The sequence below is a fragment of the Bos grunniens genome, chromosome X, assembly GCF_055505025.1.
Source record: "Bos grunniens cultivar Pamir isolate PY7600 chromosome X, Bosgru_T2T1.0, whole genome shotgun sequence".
In the NCBI taxonomy this organism is placed as follows: Eukaryota; Metazoa; Chordata; class Mammalia; order Artiodactyla; family Bovidae; genus Bos; species Bos grunniens.
This window is the reverse complement of record NC_141194.1, coordinates 136,872,373-136,896,767: the sequence shown is the minus strand read 5'-3', so window position 1 is coordinate 136,896,767 and position 24,395 is coordinate 136,872,373. Positions and strand designations below refer to the sequence as shown.

At 42.7% G+C, this 24,395-nt stretch overlaps 1 protein-coding gene across 1 annotated transcript; it reads left to right on the top strand.

Annotated features, from left to right (window-relative positions):
- The first annotated feature begins 15,477 nt into the window (after positions 1–15,477).
- LOC147341473 (uncharacterized) lies at positions 15,478–20,019 on the top strand. The gene is made up of 2 exons (XM_086388814.1): positions 15,478–18,179; positions 18,849–20,019. The coding sequence occupies exon 1, from the start codon at positions 15,782–15,784 to the stop codon at positions 18,167–18,169; it is 2,388 nt and encodes a 795-aa protein (XP_086244940.1). The 5' UTR covers positions 15,478–15,781; the 3' UTR covers positions 18,170–18,179; positions 18,849–20,019.
- Positions 20,020–24,395: the final 4,376 nt, after the last annotated feature.

Here is a 24,395-nt window from a genome sequence, read left to right as displayed (position 1 = left end):
TCCATGGAATTCTCCAGGCAAGAATACTGAAGTGAGTTGCCATTCCCTTCTCCAGGGGATCTTCCTGACCCAGAGATCAAACCCAGGTCTCCCACATTGCACGCAGATTCTTTACCTTCTGAGCCACAGGAAAGCCCCTTTTAAACATAGTTCAGTTCAGTTCAGTCACTCAGTCATGTCTGACTCTTTGCGATCCCATGAATCGCAGCATGCTAGGCCTCCCTGTCCATCACCAACTCCAGAGTTTACCCAAACTCATGTCCATTGAGTCGGTGATGCCATCCAACCATCTCATCCTCATTGGCCTGGAAGATTTTTAGAAGATAAATTTAAAGGGGAATGTGTAACAGGTTGGGAGAACAGTTAGGAAGATGTACTAGTCTAGGCAAATGATGACAGTTGCTTTGGGTAATGTCTCAATGGTAAAGAATCTGCCTGCCAAACAAGAGAGGCAAGTTCGATCCCTTGGTCAGGAAGATGCCCTGGAGAAGGAAATGGCAACCCACTCCAATATTCTTGTCTGGGAAATCTCATGGACAGAGAAGCCTGGTGGGCTATACTCCATGGGGTTGCAAAAGAGTCAGACATGACTTAGTGACTAAACAACAAAAACAAATGGTAGTATGGATATTAAGGTGATGACAAACTCAAGGAATATTAAGGAGGGTATAACCACCAATTGGATAAAGGAGGAAGGAAGGAGAGGGGGGAGTATAGATGGCTTTAAAATGTCTAGTTTTGGTGACTGAGTAGATAATGATAATACATACCAAATAAATACAGAGGGAGGAGAGGATGTGAAATGGGATTTAGAGATGATTTCAGTTGTGGTATTACAGTTTCTATAAAACATTTAGTATACAATTTAGTACAAGTCTTAAGCCTGAATGAATGGTATAGACTAGAAATATAGATGTAGGAGTTCTGTGTATGTAGGTAATATTTAAGAACTTGTGTTGAATTTGATCATCTGAAGACATATATAAAGTGAGAAGATGAGAAGAATTATAGGGACTCTGGGAAACATCAGTATTTACTGAGAAAATGCAAGAATAGGAAGCCACAAAAGAAAAAGAATGGTTAAAGATATACTAAATTAACTGAAGGCGTTTGGGGTCCTGGGGATCAAGAGTGAAGGATTTCAGGAAATAGAGAATGATTATTGTTACCAAAATATGGTAGAGAGGCCCAGAAAAGTAAGGGTTAAAAAATCTTTTGTGGAGCTTACAATTAAGAAGTTTTGCAACATCAGCTATGATAGTGAGTATAGAATCCAGAGCACAGGAAATCGAGGATTGAGTCGAAAACTTAGAGGGTAATACTTAGAGTTACCTTCATTTACCAGGTAACTGGATGTTACCTTCATTTCTTTTACATAGACCAGGTAGAAGAACACTGGAGTTTCTAACTTCCAAGGTATGATACAGATTGAAAAAAAACTCTTAATTTTTTCTAGATGATTTCGTGATTTGAAGATCCACGGTATTTATTAATAAAAGAAAGGTTGCTTGCAGTAGCATCGTTAAACTGTGACATGCATAAACATAAGTCATTTCTTATGTTTTTATCATAACACTTACCAAAGGACCATTTGTAGTGTTGTCTGAATTGATACCAAATGGATGATAACTCATGGGTTTATTTAGTCTATTGACACACTGTAAGAGCAGGGATAGGAACACATGACTGCATCCTAATTTTCCTGCCAACTTAGAATGCAGTCTCAGAAGGGTAATGTAATATTTTTAGCTCTCTAACAAAGACTATTGAGAGGAAAACAACAGAAGCAAGACCACAGGGGTAGAGTAGGAAATAACTCACCTGGAAAGTAAAACACACTAAGCTTGCCACTAGAAATATTAACATTGATATCCTAAATTGTTGGATCAAAAGCAATAGTATTCTATTACAGCCATTTAAAGTTAATTGCTAATTCTTATTAGTTATGGAGGGTCAGTACTCAAAGTAGAACATCAGAAAGGAGTATTGCTTTTGTGGAATACTGGTAGTTATTCTAGCATATAACCAAAGTTTGTTTTTAAACAAATGCTATGATTTGTAATTTTAACTATTTGTAGGCCTTTCAGACAATGAAACATTATAAATGGCACTATATATCTGATTCTCTCTAAAATTATAATGATTATCTTGATTAGTCTAAGTCAAGTAGGTGAACCTGTGGCTGCATGAATCATGACATAAAGTTGTTACCTGGGATGGATATATCTTTGTGCGGATACCGTATCCAGGGTATGCTTCTCACCTCTGTAGATCAGATGCTCAATTTGATCAGGTGCCCAAACATTTCCAATTGATCACAGACTAGCTTATATTAGCTTAATTCAAAAGGGATCAGTGTTTAAAATTGAGTGCTGATTTATTTGTTTACAGCTATAAGCATAACTCTCAAGCAAACTGCAACACTTAAGTTGATGATGAGGGTGTTCCCTCCATATCTTTAAGTTAAACTGAAGTCCAAATATTATCAGGAAACAATAGATGAACCTGTACTGAGAACAACTGGAATAGGTCGGAAGATTTTCATAGAATGTTGTCATGGAATTCTATAGCCTGATGCCTCTGTCTCCAGTATAGAGACAGATCTGAGCAGAGGACCAGAATATTACCATCCATTGGTTAGAACACTGTATGGGTTTTAATGGCAATTTCAATTTGCACCCTCTGACTCCTGCTTTCCTATGTTTCAAATTGTCATTCCTCTTCATTTGATTCATTTTTAAAATGTGTTTAGGCTACCTAATAGGTTATAGGCAAGATTTGTTTTTGCTTTTGGATTGAAAGATTTTCTTTTAGTATGACTTTTGCACATGTATTATCACATCTATCATGTATTGACTTTATTAGTTTGGGTCTCAGCATTCTGGGGAAATGTGTCCTGGCAGGCAGTAAAGTGTAATTTTAGGAACATGGGTTTTGTACTCAGACCAATCACCATATTAGTTCTAGCTTTACCATACACTAGCTATGGGTCCTTGTAAAAATTATTTAGCTTTCTTAAGCCCCAATTTCCTTATTTAAAAAATGAAGGTAATACTGTTACTTGATGCACATAGTTGTGATGATTTCATAAAATAAAGCTTACAAACTATGCACAGCACCTAGCACATGGTAAGTACTAAAAAGCTAACAATTATTTATTACTATATAAAAAGCCCAGCAGAGAAAATTTTTATTAGCATCATCATTATTGTTTATAATATAATATGCAAAATACTATTGAAAAGATTATCAGTGAACAACTTTAGTTTTAGTTTAAATGGAATCATTTCTATCTTCACATAATAGCAACAATGATTAGTGCCAATTTGGAAATTAGATCTGGTAATATTGATAATTGCTCATTATGCCTGAGTGCTTTTTTATATAGCTAGCAAAACAATGCTCTTACTTATAATATCTATTCAATACTTGGCAATTTGAACAGGTCCAAGCATGAAAATGTTTTCATTTTCAGGGAAAACTGTTATCTGGTTATCTACATAGAAAAGTAGATACACACACTGAATGTAGCTTCTTAATATTTCAGGGTCATACCTGGGTTTTTCGTTTTATTTTCATTTGTCTATTACTGACCTGAAAAGATATGATTATTATTGTATATAAAATCATTTACCCTCATAATTATATCCTCTTAATATGTGTTTTCACTTTTTCTTTATATTCCAATTTTCTTATTTCTACCCTCCAACCACTTTATTTTCTACTTTCATATACAGAATATGTTTTGTTTCTGATCAGAGGCAGATGATGCCTCAGCACCCAGAAGGCTACATAGATCCTGGAAATACCACAAATGCCATTACACACATGGTACCTCCTTGGTGGTGTCAGATGTGTAGCTATAGCAAAAAGCACCCATGGAAATAGCTGAAATGTTGAAGGCAGGTAGGTGGGAGACCAGATGTCAGCTTCTAAAAACATAGCGGAACAAAAATACAAGAGGCAGTTGTTGTATGAATTGAGCAAAGTAGTTCAACTGAATATGTGAGAACAGGATGACCCAGTGCAAATCTTGGCCAAGCAGCTGATTGGTAAATAACAAACACACATCTTTTGTCAGTTTCAGTTTCATTTTCTCCCTCACTATTCTCATCTTAAGTCTACCCATTTTTCAAATTCCAGATAAAGTCCTACCTTCTGCATGAAGACTTATTTAATAAGGATATGATGAAAGTGAAAATTAGCTTATATATGTGTGTGTTCTTATTGCATCTTTGCAACAACTCTTTGAGGAAGTGGATCCTCAAAAATGGTAAGAAATTTGGCAAGCCATTTGTCCAACATAGTGTTGATGAATTGAGAACTTGTAGAAAATAAGGTGCCCATCGAGGATCTAAGAAAAGGTTTCTAGTTAGTTGATTAGATAAATCTCAAGTTTGGGAAACAGAGCAGAACTGGATATAAAGTTTTGGAGCCTTTAGCAATTAATGATGGCAGTTAAGAACAAGAGAATAGATATGATGACACAGAAAGACTGTTTAGAAGAAGGGTGCCTAAAATAAATAAGGGGTCTAAGAACAAAACTTGGAGAGACATCAGTATTTAAGGGCTGAATGGAAGCATAGCAGACAGCAAAAGGAAACTAAGAAGGAGTAGCCAGAAAAACAGGAAACAAATCAGTAGAGTCTGATGTCACCAAAAAAAAAGGGAAGATTGAATATCAAAAGGAAGTGGTCAATAGACTTAAAGGCTACAGAAAAGTTATAAGCAACTTGATTAACAGAGGGGAGAGGGCCACATGTGTTCCCCTTAGAATATTTTCTGTAGTTTTATGGGTATAAATTAAGGTACAGGAAATGTATATAAGAACATTTTACAGGATAGAAGAAGCTTGGACATGCTTATACCATGATGGGGAAGAGCTAATAGAGAAGAAGAGGCTGAAATATAGGAGAGTGGAGAGATTATAAGTGGATTTAGCTTCCTGAGGAGATGGAAGAGGCCAAGATCCAAATCACAGGGGAAGGATGTAGGTATAAAACTGAGGACAGAGGCTTCCTTGATGGTCCAGTGGTTGAGAATCCACCTTGTAATGCAAGGGACATGGGTTCAATTCTTGATTCAGGAAGATCCCACATGCTACGGAGCAACTAAGCCTGTGTGCCATAACTACTGTTCGTGTGCTCTAGAGGCCAGGAGCCACAACTACCAAGCCCACATGCCCACTGAGTCTGTGCTCCGCAACGAGAGAAGCTGCTGCAATGAGAAGCTCGTATACTGCAATGAAGTGTAGCCCTCACTCGCTACAATTAGAGAAAAAAGCCACACAGCAATGAAGACCCAGCACAGCCATAAATAAATAAATAAATCTTTTAAAAAATAAGATTGAGGAGAGAAAATTCTTCTGTGAGAACAAGTAAGGTGGGAAATAATGCAGGAGACTTGAGAAGAGAATGGCAACTAAGAAGTATAAGAGAAGGAGCTAAGCAAAGATAACTCCCTTCCACACAATCCAGAATGGAAAACCCCTCTACATAGCTTGTGGTGCCTCCAGAAGCCCTTAGAAATATTTTAGAGGCAACATATTCACTGCTGCTGCTAAGTCGCTTCAATTGTGTCCGACTCTGTGCGACCCCATAGAGAGCAGTCCACCAGGCTTCCCCGTCCCTGGGATTCTCCAGGCAACAGCACTGGAGTGGTTGCCATTTCTGTCTCCAATACATGAAAGTGAAGTCACTCAGTTGTATCTGACTCTTAGCGACCCCATGGACTGCCGCCTACCAGGCTCCTCCGTCCATGGGATTTTCCAGGCAAGAGTACTGGAGTGGGGTGCCATTGCCTTCTTCACATATTCACTATGATTCACTTTTACCGTACTTGCTCACAAACACTGTCTGATCATTCATTAGAGTGCTTAATGCTAAAATTTGAAATGTTCTTCCCTCTTCTTCATTGAATCAGGTTACTTATCTCAGTGTGGCTTCCTATTTCTTTTTTAAAAAAAAATTAATTTATTTCTCAGTTCAGTTCAGTCGCTCAGTCGTGTCTGACTCTTCCCAACCCTATGAATCGCAGCACGCCAGGCTTCCTTGTCCATCACCAACTCCCGGAGTTCACTCAGACTCAGGTCCATCGAGTCAGTGATGCCATCCAGCCATCTCATCCTCTGTTGCCCCCTTCTCCTCCTGCCCCCAATCCCTCCCAGCATCAGAGTCTTTTCCAATGAGTCAACTCTTCGCATGAGGTGGCCAAAGTACTGGAGTTTCAGCTTCAGCATCATTCCCTCCAAAGAAATCCCAGGGCTGATCTCCTTCAGAATGGACTGGTTGGATCTCCTTGCAGTCCAAGGGACTCTCAAGAGTCTTCTCCAACACCACAGTTCAAAAGCATCAATTCTTTGGTGCTCAGCCTTCTTCACAGTCCAACTCTCACATCCATACATGACCACAGGAAAAACCAGAGCCTTGACTAGACGGACCTTTGTTGGCAAAGTGATGTCTCCGATTTTCAATATGCTATCTAGATTGGACATAACTTTCCTTCCAAGGAGTAAGCGTTTTTTAATTTCATGGCTGCAGTCACCATCAGCAGTGATTTTGGAGCCCAAAAAAATAAAGTCTGACACTTTCCACTGTTTCCCCATCTATTTCCCATGAAGTGATGGGACCGGATGCCATGATCTTCATTTTCTGAATGTTGAGCTTTAAGCCAACTTTTTCACTCTCCACTTTCACTTTCATCAAGAGGCTTTTTAGTTCCTCTTCACTTTCTGCCATAAGGGTGGTGTCAGCTGCATGTCTGAGGTTATTGATATTTCTCCCAGCAATCTTATTTATTTCTAATTGGAGGATAATTGCTTTACAATATTGTGTTGGTTTCTGCTATACATCAACATGAATCAGCCACAGGCATACATATGTCCCTGCCCTCTTGAAACTTCCTCCCACCTCCATCCTATCCCTCCAGGTTGTCATAGAGGACTGGGCTGAGCTCCCTGCATCATACAGCAAATTCCCACTGGCTATCTATTTTACATATGTTAATGTATACATTTCACTGCTGCTCTCTCTATTCATCCCACGCTCTCTGTCCCCCACTCTGTCCACAAGTGTGTTCTCTATATCTGGGTCTATTTTCCCAGAGCATCTTGGTCTGGCTTCCCATTACTCTTTAATAATTCCAGTGCCCCTCATGATACTTTTGAACTGTGGTGTTGAAGGAGACTCTTGAGAGTCCTTTGGACTGTAAGGAGATCCAACCAGTCCATCCTAAAGGAAATCAGTCCTGAATATTCATTGGAAGGATTGATGCTGAAGCTGCAACTCCAATACTTTGGCCACCTGATGTGAAGAACTGACTAATTGGAAAAGACCCTGATGTTGGGAAAGATTGAAGGCAGGAGGAGAAGGGAATGACAGAGGATGAGACTGTTAGATAGCATCACGGACTTGGTGGACATGAGTTTGAGCAAGCTGCGGGAGTTGGTGATGAAGAGGGAAGCCTGACGTGCTGCAGTTCATGATTTGCCATAGCTTGCATGTCCGGAATTACAATTCTGTTGCCACTGTTAAATAAACTTGATTTCACCACTTAAACCACTTAACTTTTTGTTTTAAAGGTTAGTATTACTTGGTGTCAGAAAAATAGAAGGTGATGACCCTTGAAGAACTGGAACAGTATGCAGTACACCTGGAAAACTATGCTGAACCCACTTGAGCCCCTTGTGCTCTTAACTTCTATGAGTTGTCTTCTTCTTTCTGGTCTGGCAAGTCTCTTAGATTTGATGTCTTTCCTTTTGACTGAACTCTGTAACTTTTTTTGAGATCTGCTGGTGTGTGTGTGTGTGTGTGTGGTGCCATTGCCCTTTTGGTGAGTACTGACTTGTTTTCTTAATCTCTGGTTTTAAAGTATGTGATCCTAAGCCTATAAAAACATCTCTCAGGAGGGTCCTCCTTCTGGGAGTCTGTCTGGTTTTATGTTAAAAACTGTGGTCCTTCCTCATGCACATTTTAAACTAAATGGATCAACTTGAGCGAAGATAATTTAAAACTCCAATGGCCATTATGGGGAATTTTAGACCTCCCCAAACTTGTTTTTCTCAGAACTGTTAGAAGACTATGGCTCTAAAATTAAACAGACTGAATGCAATGTTATTTTAATAGGTACCTGGAAGATTTCAAACACATTCAAGACTCTAAAATTGCCTCTTTATAAAATACCATTTCTAAATAAACTGAGGAGAACAAACAATTGGAAGAAAACAATTAAATTTGCCCATTCCCATCCATTTTAGTTCACTGATTCCTAAAATGTTCACTCTTGCCCTTCCTTTTCCTCTTTGTCTCTGTTGCCATCTTCCTCTTACCCTTCTGTATCATTCTGCCACCTCTATACTCTCTGTTTCCTCATTACAATCCTCCCATTGAACTTCTTTTTTTCTCCCAACTCTCTCTGATTCCTCTTCCCCTGAACCTCTTAACATCAGACCCTCTGGGGATCTAAATTCTAAACCCCTACTTTCTTATCTCCTCTGGATTAAAGCTGAACTATAAGCCATAGTCAAAGACTTCCCCCGAATAACAGAATCCTCACAGATTTGCTGTAGACTTATATCAGCTAGTTCATATGCTTGCTGATGAAGTTCAGACCCAACACTGGATAAAAACTAATCGGGATAACCCTTGGAAGTCTTTAGAGTTATACCCTGGGGGCAAAGTAATCCCTGCTGTTTTGCTATGCCATGAGGATTGGGGAATCACCAGCAACTACAGTTGGCAATTTCTAGGGTTTTTCCAAAACCAGTTGATGGGAATAAAATTCAAGCTTGTACCTAGAAGTCCAAAGAACCCATGTATGATTGCTGTAGAGTATTCCAAATTGTCTTTAAAGAAAACTCTTCTTTTGAACGTTGAATACACTTGGGTAGGCATTGTGAGACTGATGTGCTGCCTACTGTGCTAAGGAGGCAACAGCACTTGGGTAGCCTTTAACTTTGTGTTCATTAATCAACTGAACTGGAATCTTTCTCTTCTGGTTAAAAAGACTAGAATGGAATGGGAAACTATGTCCACCTGAGATTTAGTTAATTTAGCAAACTAGCTGACCTGCACCCTAGATGATCCAATGAAGAAGAAGACTACAAAAGTCTTCAATTTTCAACTCCAAGAAGTGGAAGCTCTTAAGCAAAATAAAAATCCTCCTTATCTCTGCTGTTATTACAAAAATCCAGGAAATTGGAATAAAGACTTACGAGCTTGAGCACTCCAGCTGCCTTTAGCCCTCTAACCAGCCTTTCCAATGCCCTTCTAATCTCTAATGATGGGACTCTGAGGAATTACAGGGTTTTCCCCCAGTCCTTCCCCTTAGCCAACTTTGCAAAACCACTCTCCAGATTGGGAATAAATGTCTCTCTGTACTTATTGACACTGGAGGTACGCTCTTGGTATTCAACCTCACTGTTATTAAATTGTCCTTGCCTTGGAATACTTGGATAAAATAATGTGGGCTACAAATTAAACTCAACAGGTTTCTATTTCTAAACCTATCTCCTTTTGTTTAAGACCTCTAAAAGATACCTGTCCTTTCCTCCTTAGTTCCTCCACCCCATTCATTTATTGGGCTGAGATTTCTTCATAAAATAACATGCTGGAATTTCTCTCTCCCAAAAGGGGGAAATAGTTCTAGAATTTGATAACAGCAACCAAAATAGCCAACTAAATAAATCAAATGACCCTTCAATGTATTTTATTTGTTCTGTCTCTGACAGCATTAGAGCTAATTGTAAGGATACTAATCATTTGTTCCTATTGGATCAACTATCACTCTCCTTATGGATGAAATCTTCAACAGATATCACCAGAATCCATGATACACCTCCTATCAAGATTGAAGTAGATCCCTTAAAGCCTCTCCAAGAATTGACCAATACCCTATAAGTAAAGAGGACCTCCAGGGCATTAAGCTGATAATAGAAAACTGTTTGGCCCAGGGCCTCCTTATCTCCTGCACTAGTCCCTGTAACACCCCTATTTTACCTGTAAAGAAACTCAGTGGCTGAGGATGGAGATTTGACCAAGACCTCTGAGCCACAAATAATATTTTATCCCTCATTACTCTATTGTTCCCAATCCCCATATTTTATTAGCCTCCATCCCCACTTAATGCAAAATTTTAATTGCAATTGACTTATGTAGTGCTTTCTTTAGCATCCCAGTAGATAAAGCTAGTCAATTTCTCTTTGCCTTTATTTGGGAAGTACAACAATATACCTGGACAGTAAAACCCCATGGTTTTACCAAAAGTTCTTCCTATTTCTTAAAAAAATTAAAAGCTGATTTAGATGATATAAAATTTCCTGGAGGCTCTACTTTATTACAATATGTAGATGACTTGCTTCTCTGTTTCACTTCCCAGGTCTCCTCACGGGAAGATATTTAAGAGCATCCACCTGTTAAAGCTTTTATACTCAAAGGGACATAAAGTTTCTATGGAGAAACTGCAGCTTATTCAAACTAAAGTTTACTATTTGGGGCATCTGATCTCAGAACAAAGGGTGTACCTAGATCCAGATGGGTTTCATGGCATTCTGAATTTCCTCCAACCCCAAATCAAACACCAGCTACAAGGTTTTCTAGGGTTGGCTGGCAATAGTCAGAACTTGATTCCAAACTTTTATCTCATGGCCCGAGCTCTATATGCCTTACTGAGGAACATGAAACCTGATCTTGTTACTTGTGAAGATCAGAGTGACCTAGCTTTTAAAATGTTAAAGGAAAAACTGATAAATCCCCCTACTCTTGGATACATGATTATCATTTTTCCTTGTTCTTCTTCATATATGAGGAGGGAAACACTCTTGGAAATGGGGATCATCCTTGTCTTGCTGGGTACTAAAGTCAGCAGCTAGACCCTATGGCATAAGAATACCCTCCTTGCCTCAGAGCCATTCCTGTTCCGGTCTTTTTAGTTCAGGCCACCGAAGAAATAATCATCAAATATTTTCAAACTATCTTTGTAGTCCATGCAGAAGTCTTCCTAAATTCTTATCACACTCAACACCTTTAGGCCAGTTGTCTCACTTCCTAGAAAATCCTCTTGCTAACTGCTCCTTATATAACTCTTTTTCACCTAATAACTTTAACTGTATTACCCTTCTTCCCTCATCTGTGGGTGATACTCCTCATGATTGTTCGACTCTAACAGATCATCTTTTGACCCTTTGCAAAGATTTATAGAAAAATCCCCTAACCAATGCTGAATTTTCATAGTTTACTGATGGTTCTTATTTAAAGGATGAAAAATGTAAATACTGGGCTAGGTACACAACTGCAACTCCTTTTGAAGTCATTGAGACAGCATCTTTGCCTTTGGTTACCTCAGTCCACCAGGCTGAATTATATGTTCTTACTCAGGTTGTACTCTAGCCAAGGGTAAATTTGCAGACTTTATACTGATAGTTGGCATGCACTTTAACTTGCCCAATGGACTATTCAAGGTTTGGCAAATGGATTATATTCAGCTTTCTCCATCTCATGGATATAAATATGTTTTAGTCATGGTTCGTACGTTTTCCCACTGGGTCAGTTTTTCGATGTAGATAAGCTACTGCCTCTTCAGTATCTACAATATTAATAGAAAAGATTATCCCTACCTGGGTAACTTCTTGAGCTCCATCATGACTGGGGAACCCATTTTACTGGCCAAATACTATATTTGTGCTGTTTGCCTAGATCTACAGCATTTTCATTATGCTTATCATGCTCAGTCGTTAGGACTAGTTGAATGAACTAACAGCACTATCAAAACACAATTGGCAGACTTCCCTGGTGGTCCAGTGGTTAAGAACCCACCTGCCAATGCAGGGGATACAGATTTGATCCTTGGTATGGGAAGATTCTACATAGCTTGGGGCAACTAAGTCCATGTGTTACAACTACTGAGACCATGCCTAGAGTCAGTGCTCTACAGTAAGAGAAGCCACTACAATGAGAAGCAGTCAGAAGCCTGTGCATAGCAACAAAGAGTAGCTTACCACAACTAGAGAAAGCCTGCATGCAGCATCAAAGACCCAGCACAGCCAAAAATAAATAATAAAAACTAAAAGAAAAAAACTCATTTGGCAAAATTTGTGGAGACCCTCCAAGTACCTTCGCCAAAAGCATTGCTTGTTGGTCCTTCTAAATCTCAGATCCATCCCTTTGGAACTCATAATTGCTGGGCACCTCAGGCATGTAGCTCTACAATTAATAAAAGGAGATATACTTCAATATTGAAAAGTTCTGATTACATCCATTGAAAATAGTCATGCTTCAGTACAGCAATATTTTCACAGCATGATCCTGAGAGATGAAGACCTCAAACACCATACTTTGCAGCCTGGAGATTTTGTTTTTTGGAAAAGACATCTCTAGAATGACTCTCTTCAACCCCATGGGAAAGGTCCTAATAAGGTAATATTAACCAACTCTTGTGCTGCCAAACTCCAAATTATAGACTCTTGGATTCATGTGTCGTATAAAGAAAGCACCAAACCCTGACTAGACCTATACACTAACTAGTGACTTGAAAACAAAGGTTTCCAGGAACTGAAGCAGACAACAGGTGAAGGAGACAGTTTTCCTGAGATGACTAGACCAGATGGCTGTCATTTCTCACTTTATTTTCCCTTTCCTTCTTAGAAAGACAATGCTCTTATCCACATTTCCCACTCTATTGAAAAAGGGGTAAACTTTTCTGATGGATATGTCACCAGAAACTCTATGTTGGATAACCATGTTGGAAACCATGTAGGAGACCTGTTGGTCTTGTCTGTAACCATTTTCTCTGTAATCCCAAATGCCAAGGCTGATTTTATCCACAAGCCTACAGATGTTACCTATCAGGCTAAGTTGTTATGACTGAATGTTCCCATACCTTATCTCAATCTTTCGCCAATCATAACCATACCACTGTAACTAAACACTCTACTTTTGCTGATCATATGTTCTTCACTTTCCATGTTATTTTCCTCATCCAAATATGGTCTCCTGCACTCAAGGGAAATACAAATGAGCTTACTCTTGTTTGCAAGGCTTTTAGAAACGTTATTTTTGACATGAAATGGTATTTCAAAGAATGTCATCCCAATTAGTCTGATCCCTAGTTTGAAAAGGGATCAGATTTTAAATCAGAAACTTTAAGCTAATGGATTTATCCATTTCCAGACCTCAGCTGGAGTTTCTTGTGCTCCATCTGGCTTCATCTTTGTCTGTGGTGGATGACATTTCCCATGGACATATGAATATTTAGATAGCTGACAAATCGGAGGTTAATACTTATCATTATATTTAACTGTCCCTGTTAATATCAATAACAAGCCAGAAACCTCTCACTAGTACACCCCATTAAGCCTCCATATCTATATTAAATAGGAGCTTCCAGGATACATACATGACTTCAGGTTTGTCTCCATAGGGTGAGACTTTCTACCTTGCATCAGAGTAAGTGCCATTGATTGCATTATCAGAAATATCTCCCTAACATTAGGAAAGCTAGCCAATTCTGCAGCCAAAGTAGTAGCAGCCAAACAACAATCACTTGACTTAGTGGCTAAAGTAGTTCTAGACATTTACATAGCCCTTTATAACCTACTTGTTGAACAATGAGGCATTTGTGAGATGTTGCACATGGATAAGTGTCTCTGAAGAGGTCAAAACTTGATTACACAAAATCAGAGAATAAGCACACTGGTTGCAATAAATTTAATCTGACATGATCCTCTTATTTGTTCAGTTGGCTACCTTCAAGTCTAAGGTCGTGATTTAGAACCATCATACAAACTGAATTTTTCATATTACTTTCAATTCTACTTTGTATAATTATTTGTAAGTTTTGTAGCTATTGCTTGTTAAATTCTTTTAGAAATGATGTACAATAAAGTGATGCTAGATTAATGCTTCAAGATAATCTCTAACACTTATGACTTTGATAAAATAAAGAATTTAGGTGGAAAATGCTTAAGAGTTCTTCCTATCCTTCCTTCTTACTCAAATGTGACCTCAACAGTTTCTAATGTGTATACTTTCCCTCTGACATGGCACATGACAACGATCAGGAAAGGTCCTTCCTGGCCCTGAGGAACAAAATCACCAAATATAGAAAAACTGACTCTTGATCAGCAATACTTTCAAGGAAAGATTTTGATCAAAAGGGGGAAATGTAAAAATCAAAAAAGGAAACGTACCATTCTTACATCTTATTTTACATATTCCAGCAGGAAGAAGTTTACTTTACACACCCCAGCAATTAGAAGGAAGATTTTCTCTTTGCACAGCAACACACAGCCAATGGGAAACTGCCATAACTCTGCCAATGAGAAGCTGCCACAACCCTAAACTCTTGCTCCCATTCAAAAACTTTAATTCAGAACAGTCCCTCCAAACTTCCTCCTTTCCTCTTTAAAGATCACTCCTCTTCTTTGTTCATTGGAGTTGCTTACAGTTTGCCACACTTTATATGTACTGAATTTAATTCTTCTGGTTTTCCAAAATAAACTCAATTTTGCTGACTGAATTATTTACCTGTTTGTTTTTGTTTTTGTTTTTTTTTTAGGTTGAAACTGGTAATCAGGATGCCTTACAGCATCTTGTATAGGGAGGGTACCTTTCATATGGGATATTTACTTCCTGATTTTAGGGGGATGAGGGTCAGGGTGTCCTTACACTGGCTGTTTCTTAGGTAAATTTAATTCAAACTAATAAATATGCCAAAGTGGCATATTTACCTGGTTTCCACTGCTTCCCCACCATGCAACCTCATCACTTTCCTCACATCAGTAGTGCAAGCACAACTTTCTCTCTCAAGTCTCTCCCAACACTGTCCAACTCCTTTTTGGGGTTTTGATAGACCCCAAGTTTGCACTCCTAAACTAGGGGTCTTGAAGCCCCAGTCTCCTTAACCTCAACTCCTTACCCCCCAAATCCACCCCCCCACTCAAGTTCTCTGATCTCCATTGATTCATCCTTCCTTTTACAACAGGATTGAGAGAGTATATGTGTGTGCGTGTGTGTATGTGTGTGGTTGCAGCCCCTAGGTGCATGCTGCTGCTGCTGCTGCTGCTGCTAAGTCACTTCAGTCGTGTCCAACTCTGTGCAACCCCATAGACAGCAGCCTACCAGGCTCCCCTGTCCCTAGGATTCTCCAGGCAAGAACACTGGAGTGGGTTGCCATTTCCTTCTCCAATGCATGAAAGTGAAAAGTGAAAGTGAAGTCGCTCAGTTGTGTCCGACTCTTCACGACCCCATGGACTGCAGCCCACCAGGCTCCTCTGTCCATGGGATTTTCCAGGCAAGAGTACTGGAGTGGGGTGCCATTGCCTTCTCTGCCCTAGGTGCATGATTGGCAACTATTAGCATCTGGAAGGGATCCGCAGAGCCCGCTGCTGCAGCGTGCTTGCAACCTGCTGCCTGCACCAGCTCCCCCCTCCCCTCTGCCACGTCTGGTCTCATTGCGGCACCCAGTGCAGCTTCTGGTCCGCTCATCCTGTAGAGGGGGCTCTAGCTGGGTGGCAGGTCTAGCAGCCTTGCGTGCGTGTGACTCAGCACGCCTGTGACGAATCACGTTCTCTGCACTTTGGCGGTTGGCATGGTGGTGAGTGGACGTGTTCTACTCTCGGTGAGGAAAGCGGGACCGTGTGAGGGACAAAAAAGGCGGGTGAGGAGGCCAGGACTGAGCTGGGAAGTGAAGGGCGGACTTGGTAGCAGCTGCAGCTTTTAGCTGCCGCGACTGTCGGAAGGCAGCGTCTTCCTCAGTGAGGTGGTTGGTTGACTAGGCCTCAGCAGCCATGGCTGTGGACTTTGGGGACAATGCCAGTGGCTTTCGCCACGTCGATGTAATCCGGTTCATCAACAACGAGGTCCTCGAGAACGGGGGTGGCCCCGATTTTTACATGGCCTTACGCTCGCGACCCTGGAACGAGGTAGAGGATCAGCTGCAAATCGTGGTTGCTGACCCACGGGTGCCGCACGCCATCAAGAGGGCCTGTGCCTGGAGCGCACTGGCATTGAGCGTGCGTGTGGGCGCAAGGCAGTGGGAGCAGCAGGCGCACCATATCAGGCAGCTCCAGCAGCAGGTCAGGGAGCATAAGGCAGCTTCCTGGGCCCTGGCCAATGAGCTGAAGCGCCTCCATGAGGAGCGTGAGAAGGCGGCAGCACATGGAAACGCATGGTTCGCCCTGAAGCAGGTGATGTACGAGCGAGATATGTTGCGTGGGCGACTGCTCCAGTTTGAGAGAGCGGCCCAGTTAGCACCTGTGGCACATGAAATGCTGCCTGGGCCTGGAGCTGAGCAGCTTGGGGCTACAGCATGGCCCCTGAATGTACCGGAGCACGGCAAGATGGTGGCTCTGGGAGCACAGGGTATGCCACATTCAGAGAGTCAGATGGCAGCCCCAGCAGCTGTGATTTATGTCCCCGGACCTCAGAGCTCCTTTGCCCAGGCAGTGCAACCCCTTCCACCAATGCTGGTGCCACATCCATTCCCATGCCATGAGTCATTCCCACCGGGATACCCATATGTGACACCTTTACCACCTGTAGCAGTTATGGAAGAGGGAGCAGTCACGGCAGCAGCAGTGCCAGTAGCAGTTGCACCCCAGGTGCCTCCTCTGGGGATATACCCACTTGGTCAGTGGGCTGCAGTGGGGGCCCAGGAAGAGATGGCCCCACCATATGACCCGAGTTTCTATGCCCAGGAGGAATATTCTGAGAACCTCCAGGGGGAATATGCACAGGAGGCCTGCAGAAGCCACAGCCGAGAGGAAGGTGCTGTGTGTCCCCAGGGGATGTCCTCCCTGCGGGACAGCAGAAGCCACAGCCGAGAGGAAGGTGCTGTGTGTCCCCAGGGGATGTCCTCCCTGCGGGACAGCAGAAGCCACAGCCAAGAGGAAGGTGCTGTGTGTCCCCAGGGGATGTCCTCCCTGCGGGACAGCAGAAGTCAGAGCCAAGAGGAAGGTGCTGTGTGTCCCCAGGAGATGTCCTCTGTGGGGGGCCGCAGAAGCCAGAGCCAAGAGGAAGGTGCTGTGTGTCCCCAGGAGATGTCCTCCCTGCGGGACAGCAGAAGTCAGAGCCAAGAGGAAGGTGCTGTGTGTCCCCAGGAGATGTCCTCTGTGGGGGGCCGCAGAAGCCAGAGCCAAGAGGAAGGTGCTGTGTGTCCCCAGGAGATGTCCTCCCTGCGGGACAGCAGAAGTCAGAGCCAAGAGGAAGGTGCTGTGTGTCCCCAGGGGATGTCCTCTGTGGGGGGCCGCAGAAGCCACAGCCCAGAGGAAGGTGCTGTGTGTCCCCAGGAGATGTCCTCCCTGCAGGACAGCAGAAGCCAGAGCCTAGAGGAAGGTGCTGTGTGTCCCCAGATGTCCTCTGTGGGGGGCAGCAGAAGCCAGAGCCAAGAGGAAGGTGCTGTGTGTCCCCAGGGGATGTCCTCTGTGGGGGGCCGCAGAAGCCACAGCCGAGAGGAAGGTGCTGTGTGTCCCCAGGAGATGTCCTCCCTGCAGGACAGCAGAAGCCAGAGCCTAGAGGAAGGTGCTGTGTGTCCCCAGGGGATGTCCTCTGTGGGGGGCAGCAGAAGCCACAGCCAAGAGGAAGGTGCTGTGTGTCCCCAGGGGATGTTCTCCCTGGGGGGCAGCAGAAGCCACAGCCCAGAGAAAGGTGCTGTGTGTCCCCAGGGGATGTCCTCCCTGTGCGACAGCAGAAGCCAGAGCCGAGAGGAAGATGCTGTGTGTCCCCAGGGGACAGTGCCCCAGGGAGACAGTAGGAACCACAGCCAAGAAGGAGGCCCTGTTTGTCCCCAGGGGACAGCGCCCCATGGAGACAGCAGGAGCCACAGCCAGAAGGAGTGTCCAGTGATGCCCCAGGAGAAGTACTCCATGAGCAGCAGCAAGTTCCCCAAACAGGAAGGTCCAGAGAGGCCCCAGGGGACATGTCCCTCATGGTACAGCAAATGTTATATTGTGAGAAAAAGCTCCAGGAAACAGGAGCAAAATGCCAAGCAACCAAAAGAGAAAAATTCCTCAGATACCCAGCATCAGCAGAAACCTACTATACATCCCAATCAAAATTGTTGGGAGTGCCTGCGCTGTAAAGCAGTGAATTTTCCATGGCGCAAGTCCTGCTATAAATGCAAGAATGTCTGCAGGGCATTTGAGAGTGGAGGCCTGGATCCAGGACAAGCTCACTGATTTCAGGAAGGTAAGTAAGAATGGAAACACTCCAAGGAAAAACCAATTTCCTAACAACCTCTCCTCTTTTGATCAAAAAGTAACTCATTTACTTCACAGAAAATTTGAAAATCAAAATTATGAAATTTAATTTCATAATTCAAAATTTAAATAAATTCAAATTTATTTGAATATTCATATATTAAAAATTCATAATATTTGAAATATTCATAATTCAAAAATTAAATAAAACAATCCATTATTTTATTACCCAAATTAAGCACTTTTTATCATCTGAGCACACATACAAATATATACACACATGCATGCACACACATAATTATATCCTTATTTGTACACTTATTTTAACAAAGACTACTTTGAGTATTACGTGTTTAAAATAGAGGACTTCTAATTCCTTTTAAGTTTGTAGGTGCTGGATTCTGGATGGCTGATGCTAATTGGCTGACACCCTGGAGGCACCGAAGTCATGAAGAATTTTTTTTTTTTCACTAATTTCTGTTTTCTTATTAACCACCTTTTCCTGAAAATGCTACCTTTTCCTGTCTTTGCCTCAGAATAGCCATATGCTTTTAGAGTTATATGCTACATTGAATTTTAGGAGTACTGTTTTTCCTTGAAAATGCTATTGTTCTTTTGTAAACTACTGCAGTGTTCATGTTTGCTTCTTGTATTTAAGTTTTATAGGTAGGGGCTCATTTTTGTCTCTGAGCCCCATGGAATTTGCCTGTTGCTGAAGAATCTGAACCTATCCCATTTAGAAGATCTTCCAAGATCCTGAAGAAATCACACTTCATTTCTGACTGACCTGCACCTCAGTGAGACCCTCCCGGCTGGCTGAAGCTAAGAAGTCAGGGAAGAAGAGATACTTTGGGACTTATTAGAGGGAAAAGGGATACAAAATAATTTTGTTATGATTTAATTTCTCTGTTGATATGGAATTATTTCAGAAGTGCTAGGGGGTGGGTTTGCAGTGTTAAATTCTATAGATGATAGCAAATTTGATAGATTTCATTTAATTAAACAACTAGTTATTGATTGTCTAGTATATGATAGGAGGTAGAATTATATTGTATTATCTAGTGTACACAAATCTTTTTGGTGAGTTTGGTTAGATGACAGGGGACAGCATAATTTGAGATACATTATAGATTAGAGGTGACTTTATTTTGCATGTTGTGTGGCCTTTGGGTAAACCCAGTTGAAATAGCATCCAGATATTTTTGTAGTTCCAGGGGCAAGATCAAAGAGATTTTTGTGGATGGACTTGATTTCCCAACTGTTCATCTCGTTGGTCCCAGATGTCACAAATGAGTAGTGGCAAAGAGCAGGAAAGTTCAGGCAGGACTTTTCTGATACTCTCCTGATTTCCTCCCTCGAGAGGGACAGCTAGTTCCCTGGTTGCCTGAAAGACCACTGAGTGACTGCCTTAAAGAAGTGCTTCGGGGAGTGCTGGCAACACAGCTTCAGGCAGCCACCATCCCAAGCCCCTTTCCAGCCAGTGGATGAAGAACAAAATGTGTTCTAAGGACAGACATCGTGCTATGGATAGTGCTTCTCTTGGGAGGGCTAATTGGATTAAAAGTAGAACTGGACTGGGACAAGTACTCTTGAGAATGCCCTTGGGCCCTTCTCTTCCACTTTGTGTGTTCTCTGCAGGCGCTCTGCTCCCCTGAAGCAGCTGCTGCAAGCCAGGGGGAGCCAGGGTGGAGCCCAGGGGCTGGAAGTCAGATCAGCCTCCAGTCTGAACAAGAGGTATCCTGGAGTTCTCCCAGGAGATTCCAGCTCACCAGGCTCAGGCTCTGTCAGAAGTTTTCTGTTTCTAACTAGTAATAAAGAGTGTTCACTTATTGCTGTGTCTTCTGTGTAGTGTGTACCTCGGGGACAGGTTTGCTCAGAAGTAGCAGTTGATTTAATTATTTTAAATTAATTTTTTTTTGGTTGAGCCATGAGGCTTGTAGGAACTTAGTTCTGCAACCAGGGAATGAACCCAGGCCCATGGCAGTGAAAGCACTGAGTCCTAACCACTGGACCTCCAGGTAGTCCCCAGAAGTTACCATTTAAATCTGAAGCTTCCCTCCATCCCACTGAGAAGACTGAAAGTTAAATGTCATTCACTATTGAAGGGCCCCTCTTCTTCCTGTGAGTTACCAAGAATGGGAGGGGGAGGGCCTTCTATGGGGGCCTTCAGTCCATTGTTACTGTCCCTGGTACTCTCACTGTCCAAGTCCACATGGTCTCTTGAGGGTGGGCATTTCTGCTTCTCTATAGCCAATGGGGGTTGAAGGTGTCTGCCAGTGCTGAAAGCCCTGAAGCCCTAGTCTCTCTACATGTACCATAGTCTCTCTACAATCACCATTTCCTTCTGGGGCTCTGCTTTCTCCCTGGGGTCCTGGTATGGAGTAAGGAGTACATAGGCATTATAAAGCAGTATTCTTTCTCTAGGCCATTCCTTTCATATCATAATTTGGTCCAAATGCAGTGGATTATAGAAAACCAGATACAGGCTGGCTGGGATAAGAGGTGCCAAGATCTGAATATCTTCTTGGAACGAGTATGGTGAGATGAGGGGTTAGAAGAGAAAAATGACCCTGTCATATGAGAACTCTCCTTTCTCAGAGATGACTAATGGTAAGAGCCTTGGCTAGGGATAGGAATGTAGGAAAAGAAGAGGGTTATGAGGGTGAATAAACAAAATTATTTAAGAGGGAGGGGAGAAGATAGTATGATATTTTGTGGGTCCTAATGTCCCCTGTACACTTGGAAAGGTGGGCATGTGCTGGTATTTTTCCTGCTGGATATAAATTCAGTGTTGGTGCAATAGAGGAAGAGTACAAATGGTGGTGGAGGAAAAGAAGAAAGAATCAGGCCTGGCAGCAGCCACTGCCATTATTGATGATAGGGGTGGGCCTGGTACTGCTCCCTTACAGGCACTTATGAAGGTGGTGATGCTGGAGGAGGGATATGGGTATTTCTCTGAGCAGGAGGGTGTAGAGGAGATGGAAAGAGGCCTTTTAGATGCTGTGGAAGCTTCAGAGCAAGAGAAGATGCAACCTGTGTGGAGAAAGTGAAGGATCATAACAATATTCTTCACACCACCTCCTCACCATTCTATCATCTCATACCTGCTATTGGACCCTACACAGGAGCAGCATCTTCAAATGCCTATTTCTATTTCCACAGTTAGTATGCCATCTATCATTTAACCCCTTTCATTCCCACTAGTAAAAGCAGAATCAAAATAAGTGCCTCAAATAAGAGCACTTCCTGTGAGAGCATCTGCTACTAGCACAGCCTATCAGCAGGCGTGGGTTACAGAAAAAGTCCCTGTGGTAGATAAGAGGTGGCAGCAGCTTCAGTATCAGAATGGACAGGAGCAAAAGGCTCAGCATTTCTTAAGATCCCTTAGGAATGAGAGAATTCTACCTTGTAAAGACAAGGAACTGGAATGATGAAAGTGGTAAGAAATGATTCCTGGGATGCAACCATGCTTCAGATAAAGGAGATGTCTAATCCTGGACAGGCATTCTGTCTTCTTATGGGGCTAGTTGTCCTCTTTGATTTCAGAAATGTAAGAGAGAACCAAGGAGGTCTGAAACAAAAGAGATCAATTTCCTGAGTACATGTCTGATTATAAACACAGCAATATAAAAATAGCTATAAATGTAGCTTAATTTCACTTTAGGAAAATTAGAAAAAAAATTCAACCAGAGTTTCACCACTAGAGGTACCACGGTTTATATTTTTATGTGTTTAATTCCATATCTGTATATATACACACTTATATTGGCATGATAAATTTTTTTAAAACATTCTTTACATGCAACTGTACACCTTTTATCGGAGAAGGCAATGGCACCCCACTCCAGTACTCTTGCCTGGAAAATCCCATGGAAGGAGGAGCCTGGTGGGCTGCAGTCCATGGGGTCGCTACAAGTCGGACACGACTGAGCGACTTCACTTTGACTTTTCACTTTTATGCATTGGAGGAGGAAATGGCAACCCACTCCAGAATTCTTGCCTGGAGAATCCCAGGGACGGGGAGCCTGGTGGTCTGCCGTCTATGGGGTCGCACAGAGTCGGACACAACTGAAGCGACTTAGCAGCAGCAGTACATCTTTTATAGTCCTTTTTATTGTGGTTTTAAAAAACCAACATGAGGTCTAATTGTTAAGCATAAGCAGGTTTCTAGAATTTTTCTATCTTGCATAATTGAAATTTTATAGCCTTATTTTAAATTAACATATTAATTTTTTTTCTTTTACACCTGTGTGCCCCAGTGTTGGAGGCCCCTTGTTCCAGACTCCGAGGTTCATGCCACCTGTTAAGCAAACCCCAGTCCTCTCCAATGTCTTTCCTCCTATTCAGAGCCACAGTGCAGCTCCACCTTGGCTCAGGGCCTGTGGCCAGGTGTCTGAGAGAGACCTCTGGCTTAGAGGGATTCAGGGATGGGACTGCCTGAGGCCAGAACGGGGCAGTGAACGGCACATGCAAGGGGCGTTAAGTCTTCTCCTGGGGAAGTGATGTGGGGCCCCAAGGTCTGAGACCAAAACAACCCGAGCCCACCCATTCCACTGCACGTGGCTGTGGCCAGTTGTTCCTCCCAGAAGTAGCCAGATGTCTAGAATTCGTCCCAGGAGACCATCACTGCCTGTACTTGGAGTCCCTCTGCCAAAGAACAGGGCCCTGCTCTCTCGGAATCAGCCCAACTGCGAGCATCCTGCGATGGGGAAGCTGGCCCCTTTACCCAAGCCCCTCCATCTAGAAACATTCTTTTTTCAACAGCATAGGGGACGCCTGCAGCCAGGGCCGAGGGCCAGACCCTGGTCCAAGCGCGTGGAGTGTGGGGTTTCCCAGGAAGGCAAAGACAGGGTGCAGTTGGAGCGTGCAGGATACACTTTGTGGCTTCGGGTGAGTGTGGAGGTGTAAATGTGAATACAGAGGGAGGGGTAGGGAGAGAGTGAGCTAGATGCACTGATCACGTGAAGTGGCCCAGAAGACCGCGGAAGTAATCTAATAGCGCAGCCACCGCTACCTCACGCCCCAGAGGAAACCAAGTCTCGAGGGATCTCACGGGATCTCGGGAGTTCTGGGACTGGCAGGGGAGCCCTAGGATGAGAAACACTGGGCAGTGGCGGATGCCGGAAGCCTCCAGTTCTGAACTCGTCCACAAAGAGTTTGGCTTGCACCATTTATCAAGCAAACCCCATCCTCATATATGCCTCACCCTCCCTCCACTCCCCCAGTCAGAGTGACTGTGTGGCGTCTGTTCCCAGGAGCCCCGAAGGTTGAGCAGGGGAATCACCGCTGATGCCAGAATGGGTGAGTGAGCTGTGCATGTGATATATTCATATTAATATTTTAATATTAATCTGTGAACAACATCTGCAAAAAAAATTATGTGATAAGGTATTCCCATGAGCCCTATATAGAAGAGGCTGCGGGCAAGTTACAGCTACAAGACCTGAGCAATCTGTGAAGGAATGAGCATAGAGAAACAATGGCTCATTTCACAGACCAGAAAGTAGGAAGACCTTAAAATACTCTGTGAACCAAAATGCTCTACAGGTATTTACTAGAAAACACAGTGGACCAATTTGAGAAAAGCAAGTGGAACTAAAAATGGGTGCAAGTGATACTTGGTAAGGTTGATGGGGTTGAAGCATCTAGATGTCATGAATTCGCAAAACTCGCAGCCCAAGCTCCCTTCCAGGATAGATGCACATGGAGAAGAGAGATGTCATTCTGCTCTGTATTCTCTCTTTTAATAACTTTGGGATTTTACTTCCCTCATTTTCTGTTACTCATTTTAAAATGAAATTCGTTTTTCTGAACTTGTAAAAGGAAGCATGGCTCAGTAGAATTTTTCTAATATCGCAAAGCTCATATCTGTTCTTTTGGCTGTTGCTGCTGCTGCTAAGTCACTTCAGTCGTGTCCGACTCTGTGTGACCCCATAGACGGCAGCCCACCAGGCTCCTCTGTCCCTGGGATTCTCCAGGCAAGAATACTGGAGTGGGTTGCCATTTCCTTCTTCCTGTTGTTTTGGTGTGGTCTTCAAAAAGCAACTTGGTTTTTTATAGTTCTGGAGGCTAGAAGTTCAAAATCAAGGTGTCAGCAGAGTTGGACTATGAGGGGTGAACAGGAGGCATCTGTTCCAGACCTCTCTCCTTAGCTTATGAATGGCCATTTTCTACCAGTTCCTCTTCAAATCGTCTTTCATCTATG

Excerpts from the sequence above, each read along its gene's own strand:
- LOC147341473 (XM_086388814.1), top strand. The coding sequence starts at position 15,782 with ATGGCTGTGGACTTTGGGGACAATGCCAGTGGCTTTCGCCACGTCGAT.